General features: G+C 47.6%; 2 protein-coding genes across 3 annotated transcripts in view; one reads left to right on the top strand and one right to left on the bottom strand.

The window, feature by feature from the left end:
* hnf4g (hepatocyte nuclear factor 4, gamma) overlaps positions 1-24,945 on the top strand; it is a 180,907-nt gene that overhangs the window by 76,438 nt on the left and 79,524 nt on the right. The gene's annotated exons all lie outside the window — the stretch shown is intronic.
* LOC142904807 (uncharacterized) overlaps positions 1-24,945 on the bottom strand; it is a 105,081-nt gene that overhangs the window by 25,542 nt on the left and 54,594 nt on the right. For both annotated transcript variants that reach the window (XR_012929456.1, XM_076051128.1), the window contains exons 10-17: positions 22,659-22,889; positions 22,281-22,511; positions 20,798-20,899; positions 19,925-20,001; positions 19,397-19,541; positions 17,665-17,872; positions 10,495-10,579; positions 7,046-7,157 (exon numbers count right to left, since the gene is read on the bottom strand). Coding sequence is in view for 1 of the 2 variants with exons in the window: in XM_076051128.1 (XP_075907243.1) it covers positions 7,046-7,157; positions 10,495-10,579; positions 17,665-17,872; positions 19,397-19,541; positions 19,925-20,001; positions 20,798-20,899; positions 22,281-22,511; positions 22,659-22,889 (1,191 nt within the window). In the remaining variant the exon portion in view is untranslated. The remainder of the gene's footprint in view (positions 1-7,045; positions 7,158-10,494; positions 10,580-17,664; positions 17,873-19,396; positions 19,542-19,924; positions 20,002-20,797; positions 20,900-22,280; positions 22,512-22,658; positions 22,890-24,945) is intronic.

Here is a 24,945-nt window from a genome sequence, read left to right as displayed (position 1 = left end):
ACAAATATTTTAGCCCCGTGATGGGGGGCTAAAAGGGGCAACAAAATTCATTTGGGACACACTCGTGGCCAAGTTTCCACCACGCCGAAGAATGGGAGCCGGGCCATTGGGGCGTTCGCTGGAGGAGCGGGAATCTCTGCGGCCTCAGAGATTTATCCTCTCAATTGTTTGTATTCTGTCAAAATAAAGAGCCGTTTTTGTTTTGTTTTTTCGTACGGGGGAAAATAGAAATATGAGATGGGCTTGAAGGTATTTTCTTTGTTTTGTGGGGGTCCGAACAATGAAATCAAGCCTTCGCGCCGAGTCTGCGAGGTATACCTGCAGAGAGCAAAAAGCAGGAGAAATGCAGCAACTCCTGCAGTAAATGTATTTTCCATGTGCTCTAATCTCCACTGAGCCGTGGATGGCGAGCATGCTGCGTGTTAAACGCACAGGGCAGGAAATGCGCTTCCCGCCACGCCATCCAGACGTCAATATGTAAAGGGAGAAGCGTAAAACGTTTGGCAAAAATTATTTTTTCCAGACGCGTGTCTCCAGCCTGACAATGAACTCCAAGCTCGTCCGTTTCTGTCTGCTGGGAAGACTGCAAACGCTTTATGATGTCATAAAGGGCACTGATGCATCTCCCGGGTAAGTGACAACGACCCCGGCCGGCTTTTTTTTCCCTGAGACCGCCCCTCGTTGTTGTCTCCTTGCAAGCGAGTGAAAGACCCAGCAGCGCATCAGTTTAAGCAGGAAGATTAAAAAAAAGAGGTTATTTTTGTAACAGTGGGGTGGTAAACAGAGGGCTAAAAAGCAAAAAAGACTATCTCAAAAATGGGCTCAACATGGCACCGTCGGGGAAAACATGAGAAACGCGCGGCTGGTACGGCGCCCCGTATCTCGACCGACCCGCACAGCTCATCAGGGCAGGTCTCCTCATCAAATTAATGAACACATTTATTGTTAAACACGCTTTTATAAAACATTCATTCATTCTGTCTAATTACAACACCCAACAGGCCTGACATCACTTAAATATGCATACTTATCACTCACAAGGTCTAAATTAAAGATTTACAAGCGTGTGCACATGGACGCGCCTGTGTGTGTGTGTGTGTGTGTGTGTGTGTGTGTGTGTGTGTGTGTGTGCGTGCACGTGCGCACACCGTATGCGTGCATGCGCATTGTATGACGGCGGAAGAGAATGAGCTTCCCCCGAGCAGGTCTTCTCACTCCAGGCTTAATGGCGATAATCATGGCGTGACCCAACATTAAGATGTGTGTGTTTGTGTGCGTCTGTGCGTGCGTGCGTGTGTGCCGCTCTCCCTAATGGTGGAGATGATGACATGTCCTCCATTAGACTACTCAGTAGGCCACGGCAGAGCTAGCATATTAATGATGCTGATGATGGCTTCTTTAATTACCTTCATCTAGCGCTGCGCGGCCATGATTCCTTCCAGCCGAGTCCTTTCATCTCAATCTCCCTCTACCAAGGCGACCGGGGCTTGTTTATCAGATACTGTCAGTTTTGAAGTCCCCCACACCCCCTACTCCCCCCCAACGCCTGCATGAACAAGGCCAAATTACCCGCTATGGTGGAGGTCGCTCAATCAGCCTCAATCTAGCGAGGATTTTCTTTTTCTTGGGTTAATAAACAGGAGACGAGAGAGAGAGATCCCAGGAAAGGTTGTCACTGCGTCTGCTTGATGTTTCAAGACAAATTTGCTAATAGGGTCTGATGGAATGAGATCATTTGCAGGTCCGGGGCGTTTTACCGCTGAACAAACGCTGAGACCAACATTAGCTACGTTTCCATTACCCCTAGAAATGCACAAAACCAAAATATCGCAATAGAAAACTGGTAATGGAAATGCCCAAATTTCAAAAAACCTCTCAAATACCGCTAAAAGGTTTTGACACTCTCCTGAGGTGGTTTTTCAGACGTATCAATATCGAGGTATATCGCAAAGTGTCATGGAAACACTTTTACGCATTTACACATCACCGCGTTGTGTTTGGACGGAGGAGGAGACGGAATATATATATTTTTTTTTACAAGTAATCAAAGGGAAAAATATAACAACCATTCTTCACAGCAAACAAACGTAAACAAACAAAAGCAAACGTAATTTTCATAAATCTTGAGGGACGAGATTTTACGAGAATTACGGCCTATGCGCTTCGCACCATTCAATGGAAACACCTGCAAATCCCAATTGTACTTTGTCGAAATTTTTAGAAATATCACTTTTATTTTGCGAAAAACTAATAACGGAAACACAGCTAGTCGCTGCAGAAAACACCTCATCAGTTGCTAAAGTTGCAAACAAGACAACGCGCTCCCAAAACGAGAAAAACATAAAATAGTTTGTGCATTTTTCAAACGCTTGGACTAAACCTGCCTTTTGTTCAGTGCAAACAGGGACAAATGCTTCCGAGTCTTGGGCAAGGAGAAAACCTTTTCCACTTTTATCACATCCAAAGCTGCAGTCGGTACCAAAGACAGCAGCAACGCGCACATCCGCGTCCGTCTGCCTTTCACCGCCCCCCTCTTTAGTTGAGCGTTGAGGGTTTCCAATGGACGTCATTTAGAGAAAGATGTTTTTTTTTTTTGTTGTTGTTGTTGTTTTTCAAGGAGTTGCCGGCCTCGAGTCTGTTTGCCTGTGTTTTCCTGAGCGGCATTCTGTTGAGCTCCCTCCGCCACTGTTAGTATACACGCGGCCGTTTCCAAAGTTGCTTCCGCGCCGAGACGAAAGACTGGAAATAAACACTGTGCGGTCGTCCGAGGGCTTTATTTATTTAATCTGACATGACTGATTCATAGAAAGTCCTCACTGAGCAGACGTGTAAACAAAAACACTCTGGAGCAACTCTCGTTTGTAGTCTGAGAGGCCAGAAGTTCAATCCGTCCGCTTGCGGTAAATGTTAAATGACCTCTCAGAGAGAGAAGCATCAGACAATGGTTTGGGCAGATAGCGCAAAAAAAGAAAAAAAAGAAAAGAAAAATGTTTGCATTCAGCTGCAAAACTTTGATGGGGTTAAGTTTTCTAGGTTTCAGAGTCTGTTATTCATGAAGTTTTAATCACCCTTGTTCAGAATGAGCTTAACGTCGTCCAACAATTCGTAAACAGTGTTCGGAGGAGGTTTCAGTGGCTCAAAACTCGGAGACGAGGCGTAATAATTAATGTTTAGCCTTGAATAATTAGAATAATAGCTTCCCGATTTAAACAAACTGGACCGCAGAAATGAGGAGCAGGTGCAATTTTGTAAAGGCTCATTTTCTATTTTTTTTTCCCACCAGTTTTGTTCAACCTCGTGCAAGGTTATAAGCACGGCGATACACACACAATAAATGCTTTAGAATTTTTGAGTCTCTGAAACACGTTTACCTCGACATCTTTTGAAGGGTTACAAGGTTAATGTGCATTTACTAATTCAGTATAAGAATGTATTTAACTAAACTAAATGTGAGAGATAGAGAGAGAGAGAGAGAGAGAGAGAGAGAGAGAGAGAGAGAGAGATTTTTCCTCCACCGAAACCTTTTTGCAACTCAGATTCCTAAGCAAGTATAAAATAAAGAGGTGGCCTTCTATGCAGCAAAACAATATAGGAGGGAAGAGTACCAAGGGCCTGTTTTCCTAAGATCTGAAATAATGAGTTTTTTTGCAACCCTTAGCCCATGCTGAGTTTTCATGTATTGCAGAGGGAATTTTAACACCATGGATGTGTCATTGAAAAAACTAAAATAACACCTTTCCTTAAAAAAAAGTGCACATAGTAAAACTTTGCATTTGGGAAATTTATGGGTGCGGCGTAATTCCAAACAACTTAGTCATTTCTTAGTTTACACGCTCGCTTGAGGGCGACGCAACTGCACCTTATGTAGCCTCAATAATTAGCCTCAAATCACTTTTGTTTCAATTTTATGCGCTCATTTATGAAAGCAATTCTTTTTTGTAAAGTCGCCTCTCAAATTCGTTGGACATTTTGAATGACTAAAAATCTTGTATGTAGGAAATACGAAAGTTTACCTGGAAAGGCCCCTGAAGGATGGGGAAGTACAGAGTGAGTATATCAGATTTGGTGTTTTTCCACAAAGGCAAACTTTTAGTGAATCAGGGCCGAAATGTATGAATCTGTAATCTGTATCATGAATCTGTATTTTAAATGAATTGTCGCTTAATGAGCTGCGTTTGAACAAATATGAAAGTCCATTTTGTAGTTAAACACTCAGCCGTATACATGTATGTATGTATGTATGTATGTATGTTTTATATGTGTGTGTGTGTAATGTTTTATACTCGATGCGGACACCGGGAAGATTAGCGACCACAGCTCTGGAAGCTAATGGGGATCTGAATGAAGAAATAAAGACAATAAAAGCCACTGCTCTTTATTCATCAGCTGAACAAATGAGCTGTGTGATCTAGTGGCGGGTATTACTGAGCAAATTGGGTGCAAGTGAGGCCTTCTATCAGGTGTAACGAGCGAGAAATGCCAACGTGGGCGAAGATCAGCCAGATTCACCTGCACTTAAAGTCAAACTTGGGCAGAGTTTTTGCTCCTTCTGCTTCTGTCTCTACCCCCTCCCCACAAAAAGAAGCATAGGAAATAATAAGAAAAGACTCTGGGAGTCTTTGCCGCCTCACTCAGTTGCTCATGGATACCAACGCCAGGACGGGGGCGCTTCTAACGTTTCTAATTACTCAACGGATCAAGCAACCACCCACCGACTCCGAGTGATTAGAATCCGCTGGCTGATTGCGTTTCCATAGAGCGACATCAGCTGTTACAATTAAAGTGGGGGGACGGACTAAGAAAGAGAGAGAAAAAAAATTGAGAATAAAAGAAGATGATAAAATCCAAAGTTTGAAAACCAAAAGTTTGGGGTTCTGAAACACCCCCTCCCCCACCCCCCGCCAAAATTTTCTCATTAGGACCGTTTGAAATCTGCGCTAGAAGGGAGCTGAGACAAACACGCTAATGACTGCGCATGTGCCCGCGTGCCAGCGCTCGGCCCTGCGCTCGTCGCCGAGCGGGAGAACGAGGGGAAAGACGGCCGGTGTGATCAATCGCTAAAACATGCAGTATGATTTACCACGACTTCTGTCTGACCACATGCAGAGGGGCAGGGTCCAACGGGGTGCGAGCGTGTGTGTGTGTGTGCGTGCGTGCGTGCGTGCGGGTTCCACAGGAAGGCGACGAGTAAAAAGAGCTATCTGAGGTTCAGCTTTACTGTGCACCCAGGCAATTTGTAATATGGATTTCCTCTATAGGCCACTGTAGTGTACCATTTACCATTTCAAACCCTTTGATTTTTTTTCTCTCTCTCTCTTTTTTTCCCTCCCTACCAGCGGATAATTCATCTTCTGCTGGTCAATAGCAGAGATTGGGACCTAATGAAGGAGTCATAGTCGGAGGAGCCACCGCGGCCGGCTTGTTTAAACACTGTTTGGGCTCGGATTCATTGAAATTCTTCGCCTGTTGCCCGAGACGATGGAGGAGGAGGAGAAGGAGGCGGTAGAGATGCAAAGTGAGGAGGCGCGGAGGCTGAGCGTTTGCGTGGCACCTCGCGGGTGCGTGGCACAAGTTTTCTGGAGTAACGCGAGCGGTACGAGTTGCTGCTCTCGCTCGAAAAGGTTTTCGTAGGCGAGAGAGGAAGTGATGAGACTATTAACTTGAGCATTAACCTCTGTTTGTTCGCTCAACTTGTCGCTTTGGGACTGTGGCCAGAGGCGCTCGGCATCTGCTTATGCTATCAGTCCCTGGAAGGTTGCAGATATCGTTTCCACATCCTGATTTTTTTAGTATCAAGTGCTGCAGATCTTTAGAAAGCAAAAGAGAGTCAATTGAACCCCGGTGTCTTAGTTCCTGTCAAGTCGTGCAGGAAGTGGTTAGGAGCCAAGACCTGGCCAGAGGTGTTGTTGCTAACTTGGGAGAGGTAATGGTGAGCTTTATCCCGTGATGCAGAACCTTCAAAGGAACATTTTGACGTTTTACGTGTTGTTCAAAAAGACTGAGTTTTTTTTTTTCTTTTTTCGATCCATCTATCCTTTCTCACGTCCTCCATCCAGCTGACTCTGACCCTGACACACAAAGGCTCCTGCCTGCCTTGTGTGCACAAGCAGGAAGAAGAAGGGTTTTCTAAACCGACAAAAAGAAGTGGAGCACTTCATCGGTTCTGTCCCGGTTACTGACTGACCAATCAACTGGCCTAAGTCGGCGGCTTTGCCGCTCTCCCGGTAATCAGTATTGTCAAGGCAGAAGTGGGAGCAGAGCTATGCGGGCTGCATTATTCACAAGGCAGCGGAGAGGAAAAGGTGAGGAAGAGCGGGAGGGGGGAAAAAAAAAAAGAGGAAATGGAAAGAAGGTTAACACGCAGGAAAGGACAGGATGGCAGAGAACAACAGGAAGAGGCTGAGAGGGTAAAAAAGTAACTTTAAATATTTGAACAAATTGGGGGAGGGGGCAGTGGGGAGGGGGGATCTGAGGGAAGGCGGCTGCGGCTTTGGACGGAATTCAAAGTTTGTCGAATCTAAATGAACATCTCTTCCTCTTCCTGGCTTTACCCTTAATTATCCATTCTGTCTTTGTGCAGCAGCGGCTCAGCACTGACAAGCCGTTTCACCCCCACAACCCCCCCCGAGACTGGCCCAGCCCGCCGCCCCCTCCTTCCCGCCCCACCTGCTCCCAGCCAGAACATTAGGGAATATCAGGGAATATTACACCCAGGAATTAATGCTCCAAATCACCTTGCCAGGTTTTAGGCCCCGGCTCGCACACACACCCCTCCCCGTCTTGGACAAGATAATCCAGGCTCTAGCGCTAGATATATGCCACTAATCATCAAAAAGGTAGGGGAGGGGGATGGAAGGGAGGGACGGGAGGGACCTTGGAGGGCACGGAAGGAGAGCAGCGGAGCGGCTGGTGTTTATGTAGTCGTTCCCGTTGCCTTATCATTCAGCAGGAAATCGGCAGAAGATTTAAACTGGCGCAGAGTTTTTCCCCGGCTCGAGCGGCTCTGGTGTTTTGCGCCGGCACCTGTCGCTTGGGCTCAGCTCACCTTGTCCTCTGCCTCCCGAGCCTCACGCTCCGCCTGGACTCTGCGGTCCAGGGCCAGCTGGAGGTTCCTCCTGAGCTCGTCGGCCTCCGCCCCCAGCCTGGCGGCCACAGACCTGCAGACATGAAATTTGATCAAGCTCGCAGTTTTTGTTTTTTTTTGCTCCTGGGTGCCTTGTGAAAAACAAGGGAATGACGAGTCTTACTAAAGCGTTGCTCTCAGTCAGCTGTTTCATACAAACACGTTCAAAACTCAACCTTCTTCATGAAATAATCTACTGAAAGAATGTTACTCGTGCAGGAAAATCAGTAAGTACTGAACACACGAGGGATGGCTTTGACAGTTGTTGCCTAGAATGTGTGTGCAATATGCAGCAATCATTACAGAAACGGAATGCTTTAAAATTGCACCATTTTTCAAAACAAAGCTTTATGTTATAATCACACATTGTTGTGTGTGCAAAACCATAAAAGAGTAAACAAAGCATCATAGTTTATATCTTTAAAACTGCCGACTTTTAGAATTTTTTTTTTAGAATTCTCATCATCACTTTTAATTAGAAATTGGAAATGGTTTTCATTAAAGACTAAAATATTCCAATACTTGTTAAGCACATCTTGACTGATTTCCATGCAATAATGATCGCAGAGCATTCCAGGTTATTATTTCATGAAACTGGTTATAATGCAGTCCAATGCAGAAATGAGCAGGTGACGGCAAACTAATGAATGGTGGTGTATATTTTCAGGTAAACGTGCCCCACGTAAACACGCGTAAAAACAGAGGTAGATTCAAAGAACCCACGTCAGACGTCAAGTTCCTGAAGAAATCCAGATCCATGGGAATTGTTTTATAGAGGTTCAGCAAGTGTGTGTGTGTGTGTGTGTGTGTGTGTGTGAGTGTGAGCGCGCGCATGTATGTGTGTGTTCGTACGTTTCCCACGTGTGAGTGCGGTGGCAGCCGAGCTAAGGGAATGTGAAGGGGATCAATATGAAGGGGTCTGTTCCCGCCACGCAGGCGTGCTCCTGTGCGCGCGCGCGTGTGTGTGTGTAAGACAGTCTGCGTCTGCACGCCTGCGTATGTGTGTATGTGTGCGTGCGTGCGTGCGCACGGGTCCGTGCATGCCAACTGGGCCGGCTACAGGCGGATCAATACGACAAATGATTACCATTTCCACAAACCTCCCTTCACAGCCTCACTTGGGCCGCTAAGTAAGCCTTTAAAAAAATAAATAAATACTTCAGACCGATGCCTTAAAAAGTATACATAGATGAAAAAAAATTTGTGTGTATACTTACACACACATATATATGTATACACACACAGTATATAGGTATATATACATATATGTATATATACATATATGAGGGTTATATATAAAATTACAAGAGAGATAAGAGAGAAAAGTAAACAAACGAAAAAAATGTGTACATGTGTGTATATACAGTACATAAATATATATATATATATATATATATATATATGTATATATGAACATATAAATATATGAACATAAATATCTATCTATATGCACACATCTATCTATCGATCTATATATATATATATATATATATATATATATATATATATATATATATATATATATATATATATATATATATATATATATAGATATGTATATATACATACATATATCTATATATAGATATAGATATATGTATATCTAACTCATCATCCGAAGCTTTAAAGAGACAAACTACAGTGACGAGAAGCCCCAGGCTGTTCATTTATGAAGAATTTAATATAAACACGTCAACAAAACAATTAAATATAATCTTGTTTATTCACTCTGTGTTCCAGTGACACTAGAATCTGATGCTGACGTGCAACAGGAACGACCCGCTGCACTTTTACAACCGACCCCTAGACCCCTCGGGCCAACGGTTGCGCTTCTCTTCCGCAGATCTAAACTTTGCGGGGAAAGTTTTAAAACCCGGAATTCTGAGAAACAAGTTACGCGGCGCAGGTGTGCAAGCGGCAAAAGAAAGATGATCCCCAACAGTATGAAAACACGCGGATGGTTGTGACCTGCTCCTGCTGGTGGTGGTGTAAAAACCGAGGCAGAGCAGCCAAAACAAAGGGGGAACAAAAGGAAAAAAAAGTGATAGATCGGTCCGTGGAGGGAGCGCACGGAGGAGGAGGAGGAGGAGAAGGAGAGGAGGAGGCATCCTGTGGAGAGAGGAGGGGATTTCCCACAGCACAGATGGAAGCCATTAGTACGGCGCTGCTGCGTTTAAAAAAAAAAAAACCTTTCATGTCTTTGCACTTATTAGATAATACTGGGTTAACAGTAAACAGCATGATTCTGCAAATGGATGTAATATGCAGGCGCGGCGATTGTTTCACCAGCCGCTGCCTAAAACTGGCACACACGCAACGACGGGCAGTAACTCAGAACGTGACCCGTAAAAAAATGAAAAAAAAAAAAAAAAAATGAAAAGTCTCTGCGGCCGCCCGAGTTTCCTTTTAATTGTCGGCTCGACAATGAAAAGGAGGAGAAGAAGAAGAAGGAGGAGGAGGAAAAAAAAAATGTTCCACAGTTGGACTTGGAGGAGAAAGTCCCCTCAGTCAGAAGGAGGGCGGCTGCGGCTGGGGTCACGTCGAAGCCAAAGCCACAACCGCAAGTATGCTTGCACAAAAAAAAGAAAGGGAAAAAAAACGGACACACACACACACACACACACACACACACACACACAGTCACTCCACTGGGTGATACATGCTTTCTGATGTCATCGCCGCAACCCCGACGCGGCGCAACCGGGGTCAAACGGGGGTCGCGACCCTGAACTTTGAACTCGGCCAGCCGACATCTGCTCCCTCCTTCCCCCCCTCCCGCCGCGTCCCACCCGCGGACACTTGAATGGTTTTTATTGGTCGCCCCCATAAAAAAATCCCCGAAAACACAGCGAGCGGAGGGGTGGGTGGGTCGGGAGGGTGATTTCGGGAATCTTGAACGGCCCATCCTACATTCACTCTCACGCGTTTCATTTTCATCATGTCGGGCCTCGCACAAATGACGACGGCGGCGGCGGCCCACCCACCGTACGTAAAAAATGTCTGGCTTTAGTTTCCTTTGTTGCAGCTTTCACATCTTTTGCAAAGGGGACGGCAACAAGGGAGACATCGGGTGGAGGCAGTTGAGAACTAGAAGCGCCCTTTGTGACATCACGGCTGGCTCACTGTGTGGGTCTTTATATAAAACTTTTATATAAAGTGGAGCAGGAAACGGAAGCAAATACGGACTTTCCTTATTTTCAGACATTGTGTACCGTGCTCCTACTTGGAAAGGACGCTTATTAGAAGAAAAAAAGGGAAGAAAAGGCGGCTGTGTTTTAAAGACAGGTGATGTGTTTGCGATAGCTGGACAGGCAGGGGCAACAGGAAGCGGGAGAGGAGGAGAGGGGAAGCTCCTGCCTCGGCATTCTCACCTCATTTTTCCCTCCGCTAGCTTCCCCTCATTCAGGCGCTCCTCCATCCGCCTCGCCTCCTCTGCACGGGCTGCCAACTCCTCCACTGGGCGAGAGAGTGAGAGAGAGAGAGAGAGAGGGAGAGAGATGGAGGTAGGGGAGGTGGGGGTTAGATAAGGAGCAACAGTTCACTTCACACGCTCGCCGGGTCAGGACTCATTAGAGAGCGAGTCCAATTCAAATGGCCATGCGAAGACAGGAAGAGGAAAGAGTTTTTTTTTTTTTTTCCTCTCTAATGGATGAAATTGCAAATAAATGTGTCTCAGAATTGAACAGATTTTGCCCTCCTCGCGGGTAAAAAGGAATCAAAATGTTTGACATTCTGCAGCGAGGCACAAAGAAGAAAATGATGACAAAAAAAAAAGAATCATAATTCAAAGTTCACCAAGGACAAGACGCCGAGCCACTGTGGGAGGAATGAGCAGGGACGGAGCAGAGCGGAGGCCCCCTTTTGTTCAGACAACAACGAGGAGGAAGAGGAGGCGCTTCCGGATTCCGTCAATAGATGGCACTCTTTACCTTGAGCCGGCCATTTGAACTCCCCGGCTGCGTCCCGGCTTCAGTCATGTTTCCCTCCTCGTCCGCATCCAGTGAAACCCCATTGTCCCGCACTTAGTAGTTTAACACACTAAGCGGATGCAGAGCACTTTCACTGGTCAGAACCCTCACTGCCCCCCCCCTGCCTTTTTTTTGTTGTTGTTGTTTTTTTGTTTTTTTTTAAAGGGGACCCCATTTAGTTAGAATTTTAAATTTCAGATATGCTTCCTGATCTCTATTTGTGTGTTTGTGTGTGTGTGTGTGTGTGTGTGTGTGTGTGTGTGTGTGTGTGTTTTGTGAGTCAATGGTTCTTTACGGCCTCTTAAAACCTTTTCACTAAATTCAAGATTCTTTGAATATAACATAAACTGTCAACCATCGCTGGCCAAGGCTGGTGAATATTTAGACGTGCGTGCGCTGAATATGCGGAGGTGTGTGTCTGCGTCTGTGTGTGTGTGTGTAAGAGCGTGCACGTGTGCGCGCGGAATATTTAGAGGATGGACCTTGACGTTGCGGGTGTGTAGCATCTGCGTGTGTGTGTGCGTGCGTATCAAATAGGAATAATAATAAAATAATAAAAAAAGGATATGTTTATGTATTGCCTTGATGCTTTTAGGGCCACGCATCACGCTGTGCAGCCGCCGCTGCTGCTGCTGCTGCTGCTGGTGGTGGTGGTGGTGGGACTGGCTGAATTGGGGAGAAGCTAAAACCAATATCAGAAAGAAAGGAATGGAGAGGAGAAAAATCTACATTTAATAAAACTATGATTAATTTATGGCTTCGCAGCATCCAAACTGTTTAAACTGAAGCCCTAGGAAAATTGAAGCTGCGACTGAATTGCTAAATATTTAACGACGCACAAACACTTTTTTCTTTTTTATACGTGTGTGTGTGCGTGTGCGTGCGCGCGCCCTACCTGGGCTATTATGCCCGAACTCAAGGTTAAAGTTTTGCCGCGGATCTCAATAATCAATAAACCCGAGATGTGGAGGTGGGAGAAGAAGAAAAAAAAAAATAAAAAAAAAAAAAAATACTTGAGTTGGGGGATCAAATTCACATTCAAGTCATTAGTTTTGAGGTGACCTCGGTGACACCTCGCGCCAGGGGAAGCCACAGAGAGAGCAATTAGCTGCAAAAGACTGACCGTTTACACAAACACCCGTATTTGCGCCCAGGCGCGCGCACACACACACGCGCACACACACACACACACGCACACACACACACACGCAGGCGCACACACACACACAAACAAACGCACACACTCAAGGCTGAAAAATAAGATCAGAATAGAGGGAAGCTGGAGCTTTTAAAATAAGCTTTTAAATAATGCAAAATTGTCTGTGTTTACTTTAAAAATACGCATGCGGCGAGCGGAGTCTTAGCTTAGCTTAGTTTAGCCTAGCTTTAGCGGACACTCACGGCTGGACCGGAAGGGGAAAAAAAAGAAGAAAAAAAAGGTCCCACGTTAAGGGAAGCCGGGAGCCGCAAGGAATTGTGGTTTTCCCCGCAATCAATTCCTCTTAATAGCCCACGGCCGAGCGCTGCTCTATATTCTGAGCTCTGCTCTTTTTCACGGCTTCGTCTCTCTCTTTTTTTTTAGCGGCTTCGTGAGTTATGACGCCGAGTCCTCGGCCTGACATCGGGGTGGGGGGTGGTCCCCTCGCTGTCCCACCTCCCTGACCTCTTTTTTTTTTTTTAGATGTGGGCTCGGCAACTTAAAGGAGTGACATTAGTCCATAACCTGACGCTCCCCACCCGGGCCGGGGCGGGCCGGGCCGGGCCGGGCCGGGCCGGATCTCTGCGCGGAAAGCGGCTTCAAATGCGGCATCGCTCTGCGTCGGCGGGGCCCCGTAATCACAGATTTTTTTTGGGATCAGATTACCCCGTTCCCTCGCAGGTAACCTTTAACATGAGAGGGACGAAAACCCCCGGCTCAAAAACCCCGCCTCCGCCTCCCCCGAATCAGCGGTCCGGGGGGGCGGGGAGGCTCGGGTGCTCGCCCGGCCCTCATAAAAGCCTCATAGGGCTTCATCGGGGGCTTCCTTTGGCTTTGTTGGGGGGATTCGTACAGCGAGGGCTGAGGCTGCTCCCGCGAGACGTCCCAAAGCCTCCCCATCGCTCCCTCCCCCTCACCCCTCCGACTCCTTTCGCTCTCTTTCTGAAGTTTCACCCAGCTTGCAACAACTGCTTTTGGGCGTAAGCCAACAAAAAAAAAAAAAAGAGAGAGAGAAAAAAAAAGGGGGGGGGGGGCGTCACGCACACAAATACAACGGCCCGGGTTTGCAGAAGAAAAGAAAGAAAGGAAGGAAGACGGAAGGAAAGAAAGAAAAGGAACTTTGCGCGCACGCAGACGCGCGATGAAGACGGAGAATGTGCACGCTAGGCGCAACACACACACACACACACACACACACACACACACACACACACACACACACACACACACACACACACACACACGCACTCTCCCCTCTTGCACTCTCACTCTCTCTCTCCTCTCCGCTTTATTTACAATCCTCTGGCAGCGGTACAAGGGCCCGGGGCTATAACACACGGCACCTAATGCTCAAACTGCCAGGTAATCTCATGTCTGACATCCCCCTTTGATAGAAACTGATCAATAGACTCTTGTAAAGGAGTCATTTTCTCTGATGTTTCTACCAACCACTTTCTCTCCATCTCTATCTCTCTGCCTCTCTCCTCTCTCTCTCTCCTCCTTCTTCTTCTCTTTTATTAGCCATACATTTATAATTCATATTTCGGGCCGCGGCTGAGTTTGCTCTAAGACAAAAAAGGGGGGTGGGTGGTGGCGGGGGCGAGGTGGGATGGTGTGTGTGTGTGTGTGTGTGTGTGTGTGTGTGGGGTGTTTAGGGGCTGGGGGTGGGGGGTGGGGGGGTGGGGCTGCTTCTTTGTGTAATAAAGAACAATGGTGGTGAAATGATGGGGAGAAATGCCAGTTGTTTGCTGCTGGTTCCGGTGAACAACAGTTTTGGGGATCGATAGAGTGTGAAATGGGATTAAAGCCGGTAATAGAGGTGAATTGGAGGAGAGAGGCCTGTGCACAGTGTGTGCACGGTGCGTGCGCGCGCGCCCAGGGATCCCGATTGGACGTGCGCGGCGGCGCGCCAGCTCGCTCGCATGTGTGTGTGCGTGCGCGCCCAGTAATGATTTCATCATCTTTAGGCAGATGCACATTGGTGCAGGAGTGGGGGGGGGAGCTAATATCACGTTTCTGTCTCATGTGCAAGTGTGGAAATATGGATCTCGTGTTCCTTTTTTTGTTTTTTTTGTTTTTGGTTGTTTTGTTTTGTTTACGCCACTGTTTCATTTGTTGTCACGCGGCATCACATCACATTCATTTCGGGGGAGGTGCGCCGCTCGGCTCGCCAAAAGGTGTAACGCAACACTGTGTGCCGTAATTGAATAGTTTGAGCATCCATCAAACCCCCTCCGCCCGCCCACCCACCCACCCAACACAATTAACCGTCCATTTAGAACACACGGTAAGCGCACACTTAGACTAACTGATTAGTAACACAATCTTTACGTGTCCGGGCGGTGCCATTTGTTGTCTCTGTTAATGAGGCGGAAAACAATGCGTGCGTGCACACATACGTGTGTGTGTGTGTGTGTGTGTGTGTGTGTGTGTCTGCTTTTGTTTCTTTTTTGTTGTTTGTTTTTTTTTCACACCGAGGCTGCTAAAGGTTTTAAGGAATCAAACGGTTCACACAGCGGTCGGATTACTCATAAAAACTCGGGAAAAAAAACACACGCTGAATTGTCTTTCGATATGGCCGCAGACTCAAGAAAAAAGGAAAAAGGGGAAAAATCGGCCTGCCAGCGCCATGTGCAGTTTATTAAGTGTTGCAAGACTATTTTCGTAACAGAACCTCCGCAGAAAACGCCGCATCACGCGCGGAGCTGTCAGGGAGTGACAGTAAATCTGACGCGTGCAGTCATAAGCCAAATTTAAAGGCTGTTTTTTTTCTCTCTCTCTCTCTCTTTTTTTTAATCACCCCCTGCCTGCTTTTCCCCGTCCGTCCATCCGTCTATCCGCCGCCGCCGCCGCCATCTGATTGAATCCAGCTGCCGACGGACGCCTCGCCGAGCCGCGTCCGCGTCTCACATGACACCTCTGCCGGGGCTCCCGGCTCATCTCGCCTTCTCTCGCCCCCTCCCCCACCACCACCACCACCACCACCACCACCACTTCCATCTCGCCGCCGTGACCTTTTAATATAATATCCACCCCCCTATCCCCGCCCCATACTCCCTCCACACCACCACCCCAGACGACGGTTATGTATATACCCAATTAAGCGAGGGATTCAGGTAGCGCCGCCATCAGTCTCACATCAGTGGACAACTTTGCCGGTGAGAGTCGCTTGGATGGGGAGCATCAATATTGGGAATTCCGGTCGCATCAGCAGTAAAATACATATATACTGCCCTGCAATCCCGTAAAAAAGGAGAGCCAAATTATTATAAAACTATTACAACACCGTAAAAAGGAATCAAACAAATTTATGACCTTTGCCATGAGCTTTTGGGCGGCGACGTCCTCTTGCTTTTCTTTTAACACTCTTCTTATTCCTACACGACACCTTTTCACGCCCGTCGGCGACAAAAAGAAAATCAGCGCCACTCAAGGCGACGCCTCCTTCGCGAATGCGGCAAAGACCTCAGCGCGCTAATCATAAAAAGGCCCCTTTTGTTCGCCGCGGCAATTTCTTAAGCCAACTCCTCTCGCGGGCCCATTCAGCCCGCCGCGTCGCAAACAACGCCGCCGCCTTTGTGAGAATAATGCGTCTTTACTCTGCTCGGGCCGTCACAATGGGCCCTGCGTCGCTCCCACTGTATTCGCTGAAGGTAAAAAGCCGAATAATATGTGTTTTTGTTTTTCGTGTGTGTGCGTGCGTGCCGAGCGCCGAGTTGAGGGAATGCGTTTGGACGGTAGACAAAGGCCAGGCTCGGCGGCGGCGTCCCTCTGTCTCTATCTTGTTAATGAGCGAGCGGGGCCGGCCGCTGTCTGCCGCCCGAGAGAGACCTCAGATTCATCTCTCTGCGGACAATAGGTGAGCGCACGTGCGTGCGTGCGTGTGTGTTTGTGCCGAGCCGAGCCGGCGTGTACGTGCTAATTAAAGCGGTGGGAGTTGGGAGAAGTGACGATGTGTGTGTGTGTGTGTGTGTGTGTGTGTGTGTGTGTGTGTGTGTGTGTGTGTTGGAGGTGTTTGCCTGGCGTGACCGTGGATGTGTACGTTAATTCTTAATGAGACATTTCTGCGCCCGGAGAGACCCAGCCATCGCCATTCCTGCTCTGATACAACTACAAAGGGCACCGACCGCCACACACAGACACAGACACAGACACACACACACCAGATCATTACCATACAGCTCAAGCAGCGTGCCATTAAATCAAACCTTGGTCCTCCGGATGTGTGCGAACGTGGCGTGTGCGACGAGTTGGCGACGCCGGTGTGGCGGCCGCCGCCCTCATTTGTGCAAACAGGCGAGTGCGCCCGGCTCTGTCCGCAACAAAAGGCAGGGCGAGGTGCAAAAAAAATAAAAATAAAAAAAAGCCCCTCCAGCGCGCCCGACGCCTCCTGACCGACGGCGGTTTCCAGGAAGTTCAAACGGGCGCAGAATAAAAGGGACAACGTCTCATTTTTCTTATTAGAAAAAAGTGAAATGTGAACATTTAGCTGCTGTACATGTGCAGAGTAGAGTAGAGCAGAGCAGAGCTGCTCTGACCATCAGTCACAAGTGGGTCAATCTATATAAAATAGTGGAATAAAGAAACTGCACATTCAGACTGTTATTTCAAGTGTCTGTGCTTGTGTGTGCTCATGAAAACACGCAGAGAGCCAGCATGTCCACTCTCACTGGAGCGTCACATCTGCTTTTATGTACTCCAATTTATATTTTGTCCAAATAAAATGATTTAGGAAGCGTTTTCATTACGCACTTATAATCACAAAAAGCTTGTCTGCTGCATTTACCGTCATTTTTGCGGTAAACACAACCTTTATCACGACCTTTAACCTCTGAACCCGAGTCTCTTCCAGGTATGTTCAAGGACACTCTGTTCAAACAAAACTGCGGCCAAAGGGGTCATTAAAAAAAAAAAAAAAAAAAAAACCCTGATCGCTCGCAGCATGGTCGTGTCAATAGACGGTTGGCTAAAAGTGCACTATGCCGTGCACTGACAGCACGGAGCCTGTGTGTTTTAAAGGTCCAGTGTGTAGTATTTGGCTTTTATATTGGTGAAAGCTTAACATACTGCCCATAAATACATTAATACAAGTGTATACTTGTCGTACAATAAAAGCTATTTCTTTTTCCTACCCTTAGAATGGTTCTCATATATATAAGAATATACATTGAGCAACAAGGGTCTTGCCCCCATTTAGCTGCCATTGTGCACTGCCATTTTTTAAGGAAGTCTGCCTGACAGTGGCCTAAATACAGAACACGCTGTCAGAAAGCTTCCTTAAATACTGGGCATCCTTAAAAAAAAAATTTTACCCACTGGACCTGGAAGGAGGAGCAGATAAACGGCAGCTCAGGTGTTTTCACGCGCCGGCTAACCTGCCACTCGGTGCTCGGCGCGCAGCTCCTCCAGCTCCCGGCTCATCTGACGGCCGAGCTGCGCCCTCGACTCCATCTTCTCCTCCTTCTCCTCCTGAAGCCTCTGCACCTCGGCTCTCAGGAGGGCCGCCTCGGCGCCCGATCTCGCCACCTCCTGCCGGGCCTCGGTCAGCTCCTCCTCCGACCGCCTCAGAAGCACCACGTTCGCCTGAGCGAGGTAGCGGGGAGAGAAAAGAAAAGAGAAAAAGAAATGAAAAGTTTCATGTTTGTCGCCTCTATTCAGATCAAGTACTCGGCGAGATTGAATCAGGGATGCACTTCGCTCTTGTTACCGAAAAGCAGCCTAAAACGTGAACCGAGTGACCGGCTGTTTGATTTGATTTTCGCTTCCGAAGATCCTCCATTTGCTCTTATACATGAGAAAACCTTGGGCCCAAACTTTTAAGTCATGAAAAAACTTATTTCCGTTGGCCCCCCTCACCATGTTGAAGCGAGCACAAAGGTGGCCTAAAAAAAAGAGAGAAATTCAAAAATAAATAAATAAATAAATAAATAAAAAAGTCCTGACCCGAAACTGTTTGGCATAAGCAAATCAAGTGAGTGCTGGCGAGGGATTAAGGAGTGGACTCCAGACACATCGCAAATTACCGAAACGTCCTTCACTGGCGGATTTATTTTTTATTTTTTTTACATATCGCGTGCTGTCCGAGTGTGTGTTTTTGTGGCCTTCTTGAGGGATGGTTTAATAAACAAGACTTGGTCGGCGGCGGCGGCAGCAGCAGTGGCGAGAAAAAAAAACATGACGATAAAAAAATGCGTTTGACTGCCACTTGTACGCTGACAGAGGATGAACGATTTCCTCCAATTGCTCCACTTCACACGTGCACGCTCGCCCGCCCGCCCTCCCACTACAGAAAAAAAAAAAAAAAAAAACGTCTCGACGACTGCCAGCGAGGTTGGCAGTCAGCCAGGCTACAGTCGCCACTTTGAGTAATTTGAATATTTAGTGTCCCACTGAGCTCTTAATTGGAGTCAATTTCGCCGGCCTTGGCATGTTTGGCGCTTTAATTAATGGCGGGGGGGGCAATTTGTTTCAACAATCGCCAGTGTGCGCCCGCGGCGGAGGTGGCACTCCTCGCAAACTCCCCGACCGGGTGATCGTTTTTAAGACAACGGGTCTTTTAGGGGTTTAGGACGCAGGGGCGGAGCCACGTGGTGGCCAGTAAGGGGGATGGGGGGATAAATAAATTGAGAGGAGGCCTTACACTTCCACATGACAGCAGCTCAAGTCACATCTTTGATGTACAGTATTTTTTTGTACATGAGTTTGCACAAACGTTTGGACACACCTGTTCCTTCTTTGTCTTTACGACTTTCTACAATGTAGACATTCTACAAACTGTAGACATCAAACATATATCGAGATGTGTGGATTAACGTGGCAAAAGAAAATGCATATTTGATATGAAGGGTGGCTATTCTACATCATCTAAAATATAAAACTTGTTGAGTTATTTCACACTTTTTTGTTTAATGCGTATTCCATATGTGTTGATTTATAGTTTTGATGCCTTGAGTGACAATCTGCAATGTAAACAGTCATGAAAATGAAAGAAAAACCATTAAATAAGAAGTATGCGTCCAAACTTTTGACTGGTAGTGTATTTCAATTAACAACTAGAATAATAAAACCAGCAATATAGAAAGAATGATATGCATGTTGCTTTAATACCTCCCGGGCGTCGGCCAGGTCTGCCTTTAAACGGGCCGCTTCCTCGCTCAGGCGCAGCACTTCCTGTTCCAGCCGGCCCCGGTGGCCGGCCTGCTCGCGCCGCGAGGCGGCCAGGCTTTGCTTGAGAGCGGCTTTTTCCTCGCCTCTGCGGGAGGGAGAGCAAACGGAGCCAACAGTGACTGGCCTGTCTGAACTTCTGCAGGAGGAATGCACAGTGGCGGAGAAGGCGAAGAGGAAGAGGAGGAGGAGGAGAGAAAAAAAATCGAAGGCTACTGCAGAAAAACAAGTCCGAGACGACAAAAAGGCGAAACCAGATTATTCTACGCGACAGAGTCTCATGCCGACTGTGCGGCAGGCATGTTTGCCGCCGTGGAGGAAATAAAAGAAAGGAGGGAGGAGGAGGCGGAGGAGGACGAGGAGGAGGAGGAGGGTGGGAGGCAGACAGACGAGAAGGACATTAAAGGAGAGACAAGGACAGAAACCATGATGAACAGAGGAGAATGAGAGTTTTATAGACTCGGTTATTACTGTCTTTCCAGCTCCGACTTAATCTGAAGAATAGCCTTTTCACACAGTGCGAGGCGGCCAACCTGCTCAGTGCAGCGCTGGAACACACACACACACAGACACACACACAGAACAAAAATACATAAGGGCTGCAGTGTAGCATGAGTTTTGTCCCCTTTCTTAAAGGGAGAGTTCACCCATAATGCATTTTTTGCAGGCACGACATTTTGACCACACGCACACCACTTAAAGGTAAACTGGTCAGGAGGGTTTTTATGGAAGTGAAGACTTTGATTTAAAGGACGAATACTACTAAAAAAAGAGGAAAAACACAAGATGTCTCAGTCAAAATTTCCAGTGTGGACTGTTGGATGAAGCCACGTAAGAGACATGCTTTGTTTTAATGCAGCTTTTCCTTCTATGATTTATTTTACTTATTTATTTTACACTGGAGGTCACATATTTCCATGTATGAAACTGAATGATGAGATGGATCAGAAAACGTCGCAAGAAACTGGATCCACATGTTGATGGTAACTACCCACCCACCCATCCAGCCATCCATCCAGTTGGCCTAATGTGCATGTGCATAAGTCGAAGTACTTATAGCGCCAGCTCGGGAATTGAACCCACAACCTTCTTAAACTGTGGTGACAGCGCTACCCGCTGCATCACAGTGTCACCCTTGGTCATAACTACACAATTGAAACATAATTTCTGGGTCATCTGTCCCTCCATCGCCTTCCCAGTTTTGGTTCCCCTACACGAGCGCTTTCTACGGAGCCGTCGTCGATGAATTTCGACGGATTTAGGAGGCCTTCCATCTCGTGTGGTAGGTTGATAATGCATGAAGCGGAGCTGAAATGTATCGAACGGCGCGATCGGCAAGCTCACGTTCTCCAGCTGCTCCCTGTGCCTCAGCAGGCCGAGGTAGTCCTCGTCGGGATGGGAGTGGCTCTGTTGGTGCAGGTGGAAGTCGCACTCCAGCGTCAGCTTCTGCAAGGCAGGCGAGACAGAACGCTTTACCTTCTTCTGCGGCAGGATCTTTGAAATTCACATCAAGATACAAAGAAATGGATATAATAGGGAATCTAAACAAAAAAAAGACACAGTACGTCTTTACTAATGAATGACAACTCTGAGTCCATAGGGGGAAAGACATCATTATGTAAAACGCCGAGCCGTCAATTGATGTCTCGCTGAGCGCACGGCAACTTGGCCTTGTTCCAGCGGAGTCGGTACAATGCCAACTCATGAATAGTGGCGGAAAAGTACAATGGCTTGAGGTATCCACATATCTCAATAATGCTATTTTAATTAAAGAGGCCGTGCAGGTCATTACGGTTTCTGAAGGCATCGCCGCACTCCATCTTAGCCGATTAGCTTCCGTCCTTTATATTGGACAAATTGTGCAACCGCTTGAAAAGAAGACATCTTCGCAGGGACGGAGGAGAGAGACGTGCGCTTCCGCGTGCATTAATCTTTATTTTACAGTGAGATTGTTGCCGAGCTAGAATGCAAATGCACAAGAGCGGAGCGAGCGTCAATGTAGCTTGGTTCCAAGTTTGCTTCTAAATTCATATAAAGTGTTTTACTCCACAAAAACAAAATCTTACTTGGGTAACACATAGGACATTTTCAGGTTTTCCCAGCACAACAGTGGCCTGAAGTGGAAAAATTAGCAGGACACGCGGGGTTCATAAGAACGCCCAACCTCTTGATAGGCGCCTCACAATCAAAGTCATTAGCCAGTGTAATAAAGGGCCCGAGATACAGCCATTCTTCAACGGCCTAACTCTTTTATAACCAACAGATTAAAGTTGATTGGATTAAAATGACATTCTGCCCGTCTGACCTTGGCGGCCGCAGTTAAGTTCACCCAAATTAAATTTCTCCGTCATAAAGATGATTCATTTGTTGCCTGACACAGTAAATATAAAACTGAAGGCGGAGGGGGAAAAAAAAGAAAAAAAGAAAAGATTGACACGTGCACAAACATGCGCGTGCAAGCGAATGGGATGCGGCCCGTCGCGCGGCACGAGCGGAGGTGACGGCCGCCGCCTCTTGGGACGCGCGCAACCGCTAAACTGCATCCTGAAAGGTTCCAAGTTTTACAAAATTGTGCAGATGTTCCCTGACAACGTCGTGTGTCCCTCGGGAATGAAAAAAAACTTCCCAGAAACAGGAGACATCCATCAGTTGCTGGATTCGCGCTGCTCCATAATACACGTGATGTGTCTATTTTTCTCTTATTAAAAAAATAATACGTTAAATAGAATCTTTATTTACTTTGCTCACTAATTCCTGCATTGCAAAACCCTTATAAACTGACTTTGGCACGCCATGTTCTATTTTATTAGCCCTCTGCTACACCGACCTGCTGCTCCAGGGCGTCCACCTGCTCCTGCAGCGTTCCCAGCTGGCCCCTGAGGTGGTCCGCACTCTGCCCGCTCTCCCGCACCAGGTCCTGGCTGGCCAGGAGCTCGTCCGTCAGCTGATCCAGGGCCTCCTGCGCGCTCTCCCAGTGGCCCACCTTTTCCCGGTGCCGCCGCGTCATCTCGGCCAGCTCGTCCTCGGCCAAGCCCGTGGCCTGCTGGGCCTCCCGGAGCTGACCGCGGAAAAAAACACACAAGTCTAAATGCTGCAGACTGTTGCTTTATAAAACAAGGAGGCGGTTGTGTCTAAATCTGCCCACAAAGCAGCGGCCCACTTCTGGGCCGCGACCCACCAGTTGAGCAACGCTGCTGGAGACTACCTGTCGCCGCGAGTACTGCAGCTCCTCCCGCAGCCGCTCCGCCTGCCCTTGCACCTCGTGCACCTTCTTCATGGCGGCCGTGTACTTGTCTTTGAAAAGGCCTGCGGTCTCCGTGTGCTCCCGGGCTTCGGCGCCGGCACCTTCCAGTCGCTCCTTGGCGCTGTTTAGCTCCCGATGAAGCAGCTCGGCGCGGGCTTCCCGATTCGCAAGCTTCTCCTCCAGCGCCGCGACCTGAGAGGCAAACGTATCTGTTGATGATACGTCTGTGTATTTGACGACACACGTAAAACTAATCATGGAATCAATGGGTAAGACCAGTAACACACCACTTTATTGACTTTAAGGTGATATTATATCTGAAATTCACATGAAAATTCCATTAAAAAAAATTATATGTCTCTCTAGACTGTCAATAAAATCCACAGAGCATAGAAAAGTATTTTCTTTATTTCCATTGCTTGCCCTACTTTTCAGAGTGCTAAGACACATGTGTGTATATACATATATATGTGTGTGTATATAAATACATATTGTCAATTTCATTTTCTTATTTACTTTGATATTTTTTCTATTTGATTGCTGTTATTGCTGTTTCTTATTGCCTACTTTTGCTCTCTGATTTTGATTCTTTATGATGTCAGAACAGGCACTGATGCCTCACTTTCACCTCTCGAAGGCTTCCCTGAGTGTCGCCTTAGCAACCGTAGTCGCAAAGAGAGGACCTGAGCGTGTCGATCTCGCTGGTTTATTGGAGATTTAATTGTATGACGCAGAGCCGCTGAAGTCTGGCGGGAAAAATTAAAGCATTTAAAACGGGTAGAACACAGGACCTGCAAAAACGAGTGCTAAATTCGAACGGCACTTCCGAGTTTGGCGGAGCCGACTGCGCCACCGCCCCTCGGTAACCTCGCCCACGCGGAGCAAGGGGGTTGGGGAGGTGGGTTTGAGGGGGGACCAGGAACTGAAACCGGGGCTTAATCCCGGTGTTACACGAGGAATCCTACCACGGCTCACCTTTCAAGCGGGGAGAGGGGGGTTGAGAAAGTTAAACCCGCTCTAGCGCTCAGAACTCGGTTCATCCACGTTAATCCCGCTGTAATCTGGATCAGAACGCGGCGGTTTTCGCGGCTAATGACAGCCAACTAGTTAGATTGCGGCGGTTCGCCGCGGCCCGGTTTAAACCGGGGGGGATTAACACGGCGCATGAGGCGGCATGACTGAGTGGGAAAAGTTGAGAGGGGAGCCGCAAACCGGAGAGGGAGGTTGAATAAGACCGATCAACTCGCAGTTTTGGACACAAACACTAAAATCTGGAAGGCCGTGCGTCAAATCTACCTTTTATAAGCGTGTATGTCACCGGCCTCTTGTTTATTTATTTTTTTTACTCTTCCCTTTAATATATCCTCCAACACTGCCCTGCACTCCAAACGCTAATGATAGCTTTGGCGTTTCTCCTCCGCCGCTGGATGAAAGGTCTTCTAGGAGGACTTAATGGGAACGCCATGGCTTCCTCGCCACCATAATCTGGAGTTTGTTCTTTGCGGAAACAAACAGCCCTCATTAAATATGATGGAAAACACGCCGGCTTGACCCTCCTTTGGCCTGCGGTTTGGCTATTCCTGGCTGTCACATGACGAGCCGGGGATGACTCGCGGGCTAATAATAACTTTATTCTCTTGCCCCCCCTCCACCCTTCCCTCTCTACCCTCTGTGTTTTTTTCCTGCCCCCTAATTTGGGTGGACGCAGACGAAATCCGCAGACGCTAACGTGCAAATTACAAGCCAGGGTTTTTTTCGGGGCCGTGGAGGGATTTGTTATTTCGTCTCTGGCGCAATAACGCCTTAATTATCGAGTGAGATTTTAAATATCTGTCGGGGGCGGGGAGGAGGAAAGAATCTGGTTGCATTGCGTCCGTGAAATTCGCGCCACGCTATCGTATAATTTTCGCCGTGGGAGCATAACCAAACTGGGTGACGGCCGAATAAGCAACAGACCGTGCTCCGCTAACTTCAATTGTCCTTGAGAGTTCCGACCCTCAACCACCAATCCCCCCCCTCCCCGCTCCCCTCCCTCCGCTTCTCCGCCTCTACCTCCGCCACCCCCCCTCCTCCTCTAAAGACTCTCGAGCTCTCGGCCCGCTCTGGCCTATAATTGTTCTGCTTCAATCGGCCGTGAAGCGGGAAGCTCAAGTGTTTTGCATCAATCCCGGACTCTCTGGGTCAGAGTTCAACTGTACATTTCTCCGGAGATTTCACGAGCCGGAGAGTCAGCAGACAGGCGGCGGGC

Source organism: Nelusetta ayraudi, unplaced genomic scaffold (assembly GCF_046127955.1).
Source record: "Nelusetta ayraudi isolate G7.1 ecotype Tasmania unplaced genomic scaffold, CSIRO-AGI_Nayr_v1 ptg000132l, whole genome shotgun sequence".
NCBI classification, from domain to species: Eukaryota; Metazoa; Chordata; class Actinopteri; order Tetraodontiformes; family Monacanthidae; genus Nelusetta; species Nelusetta ayraudi.
This window is presented reverse-complemented; position numbering and strand designations above follow the sequence as displayed.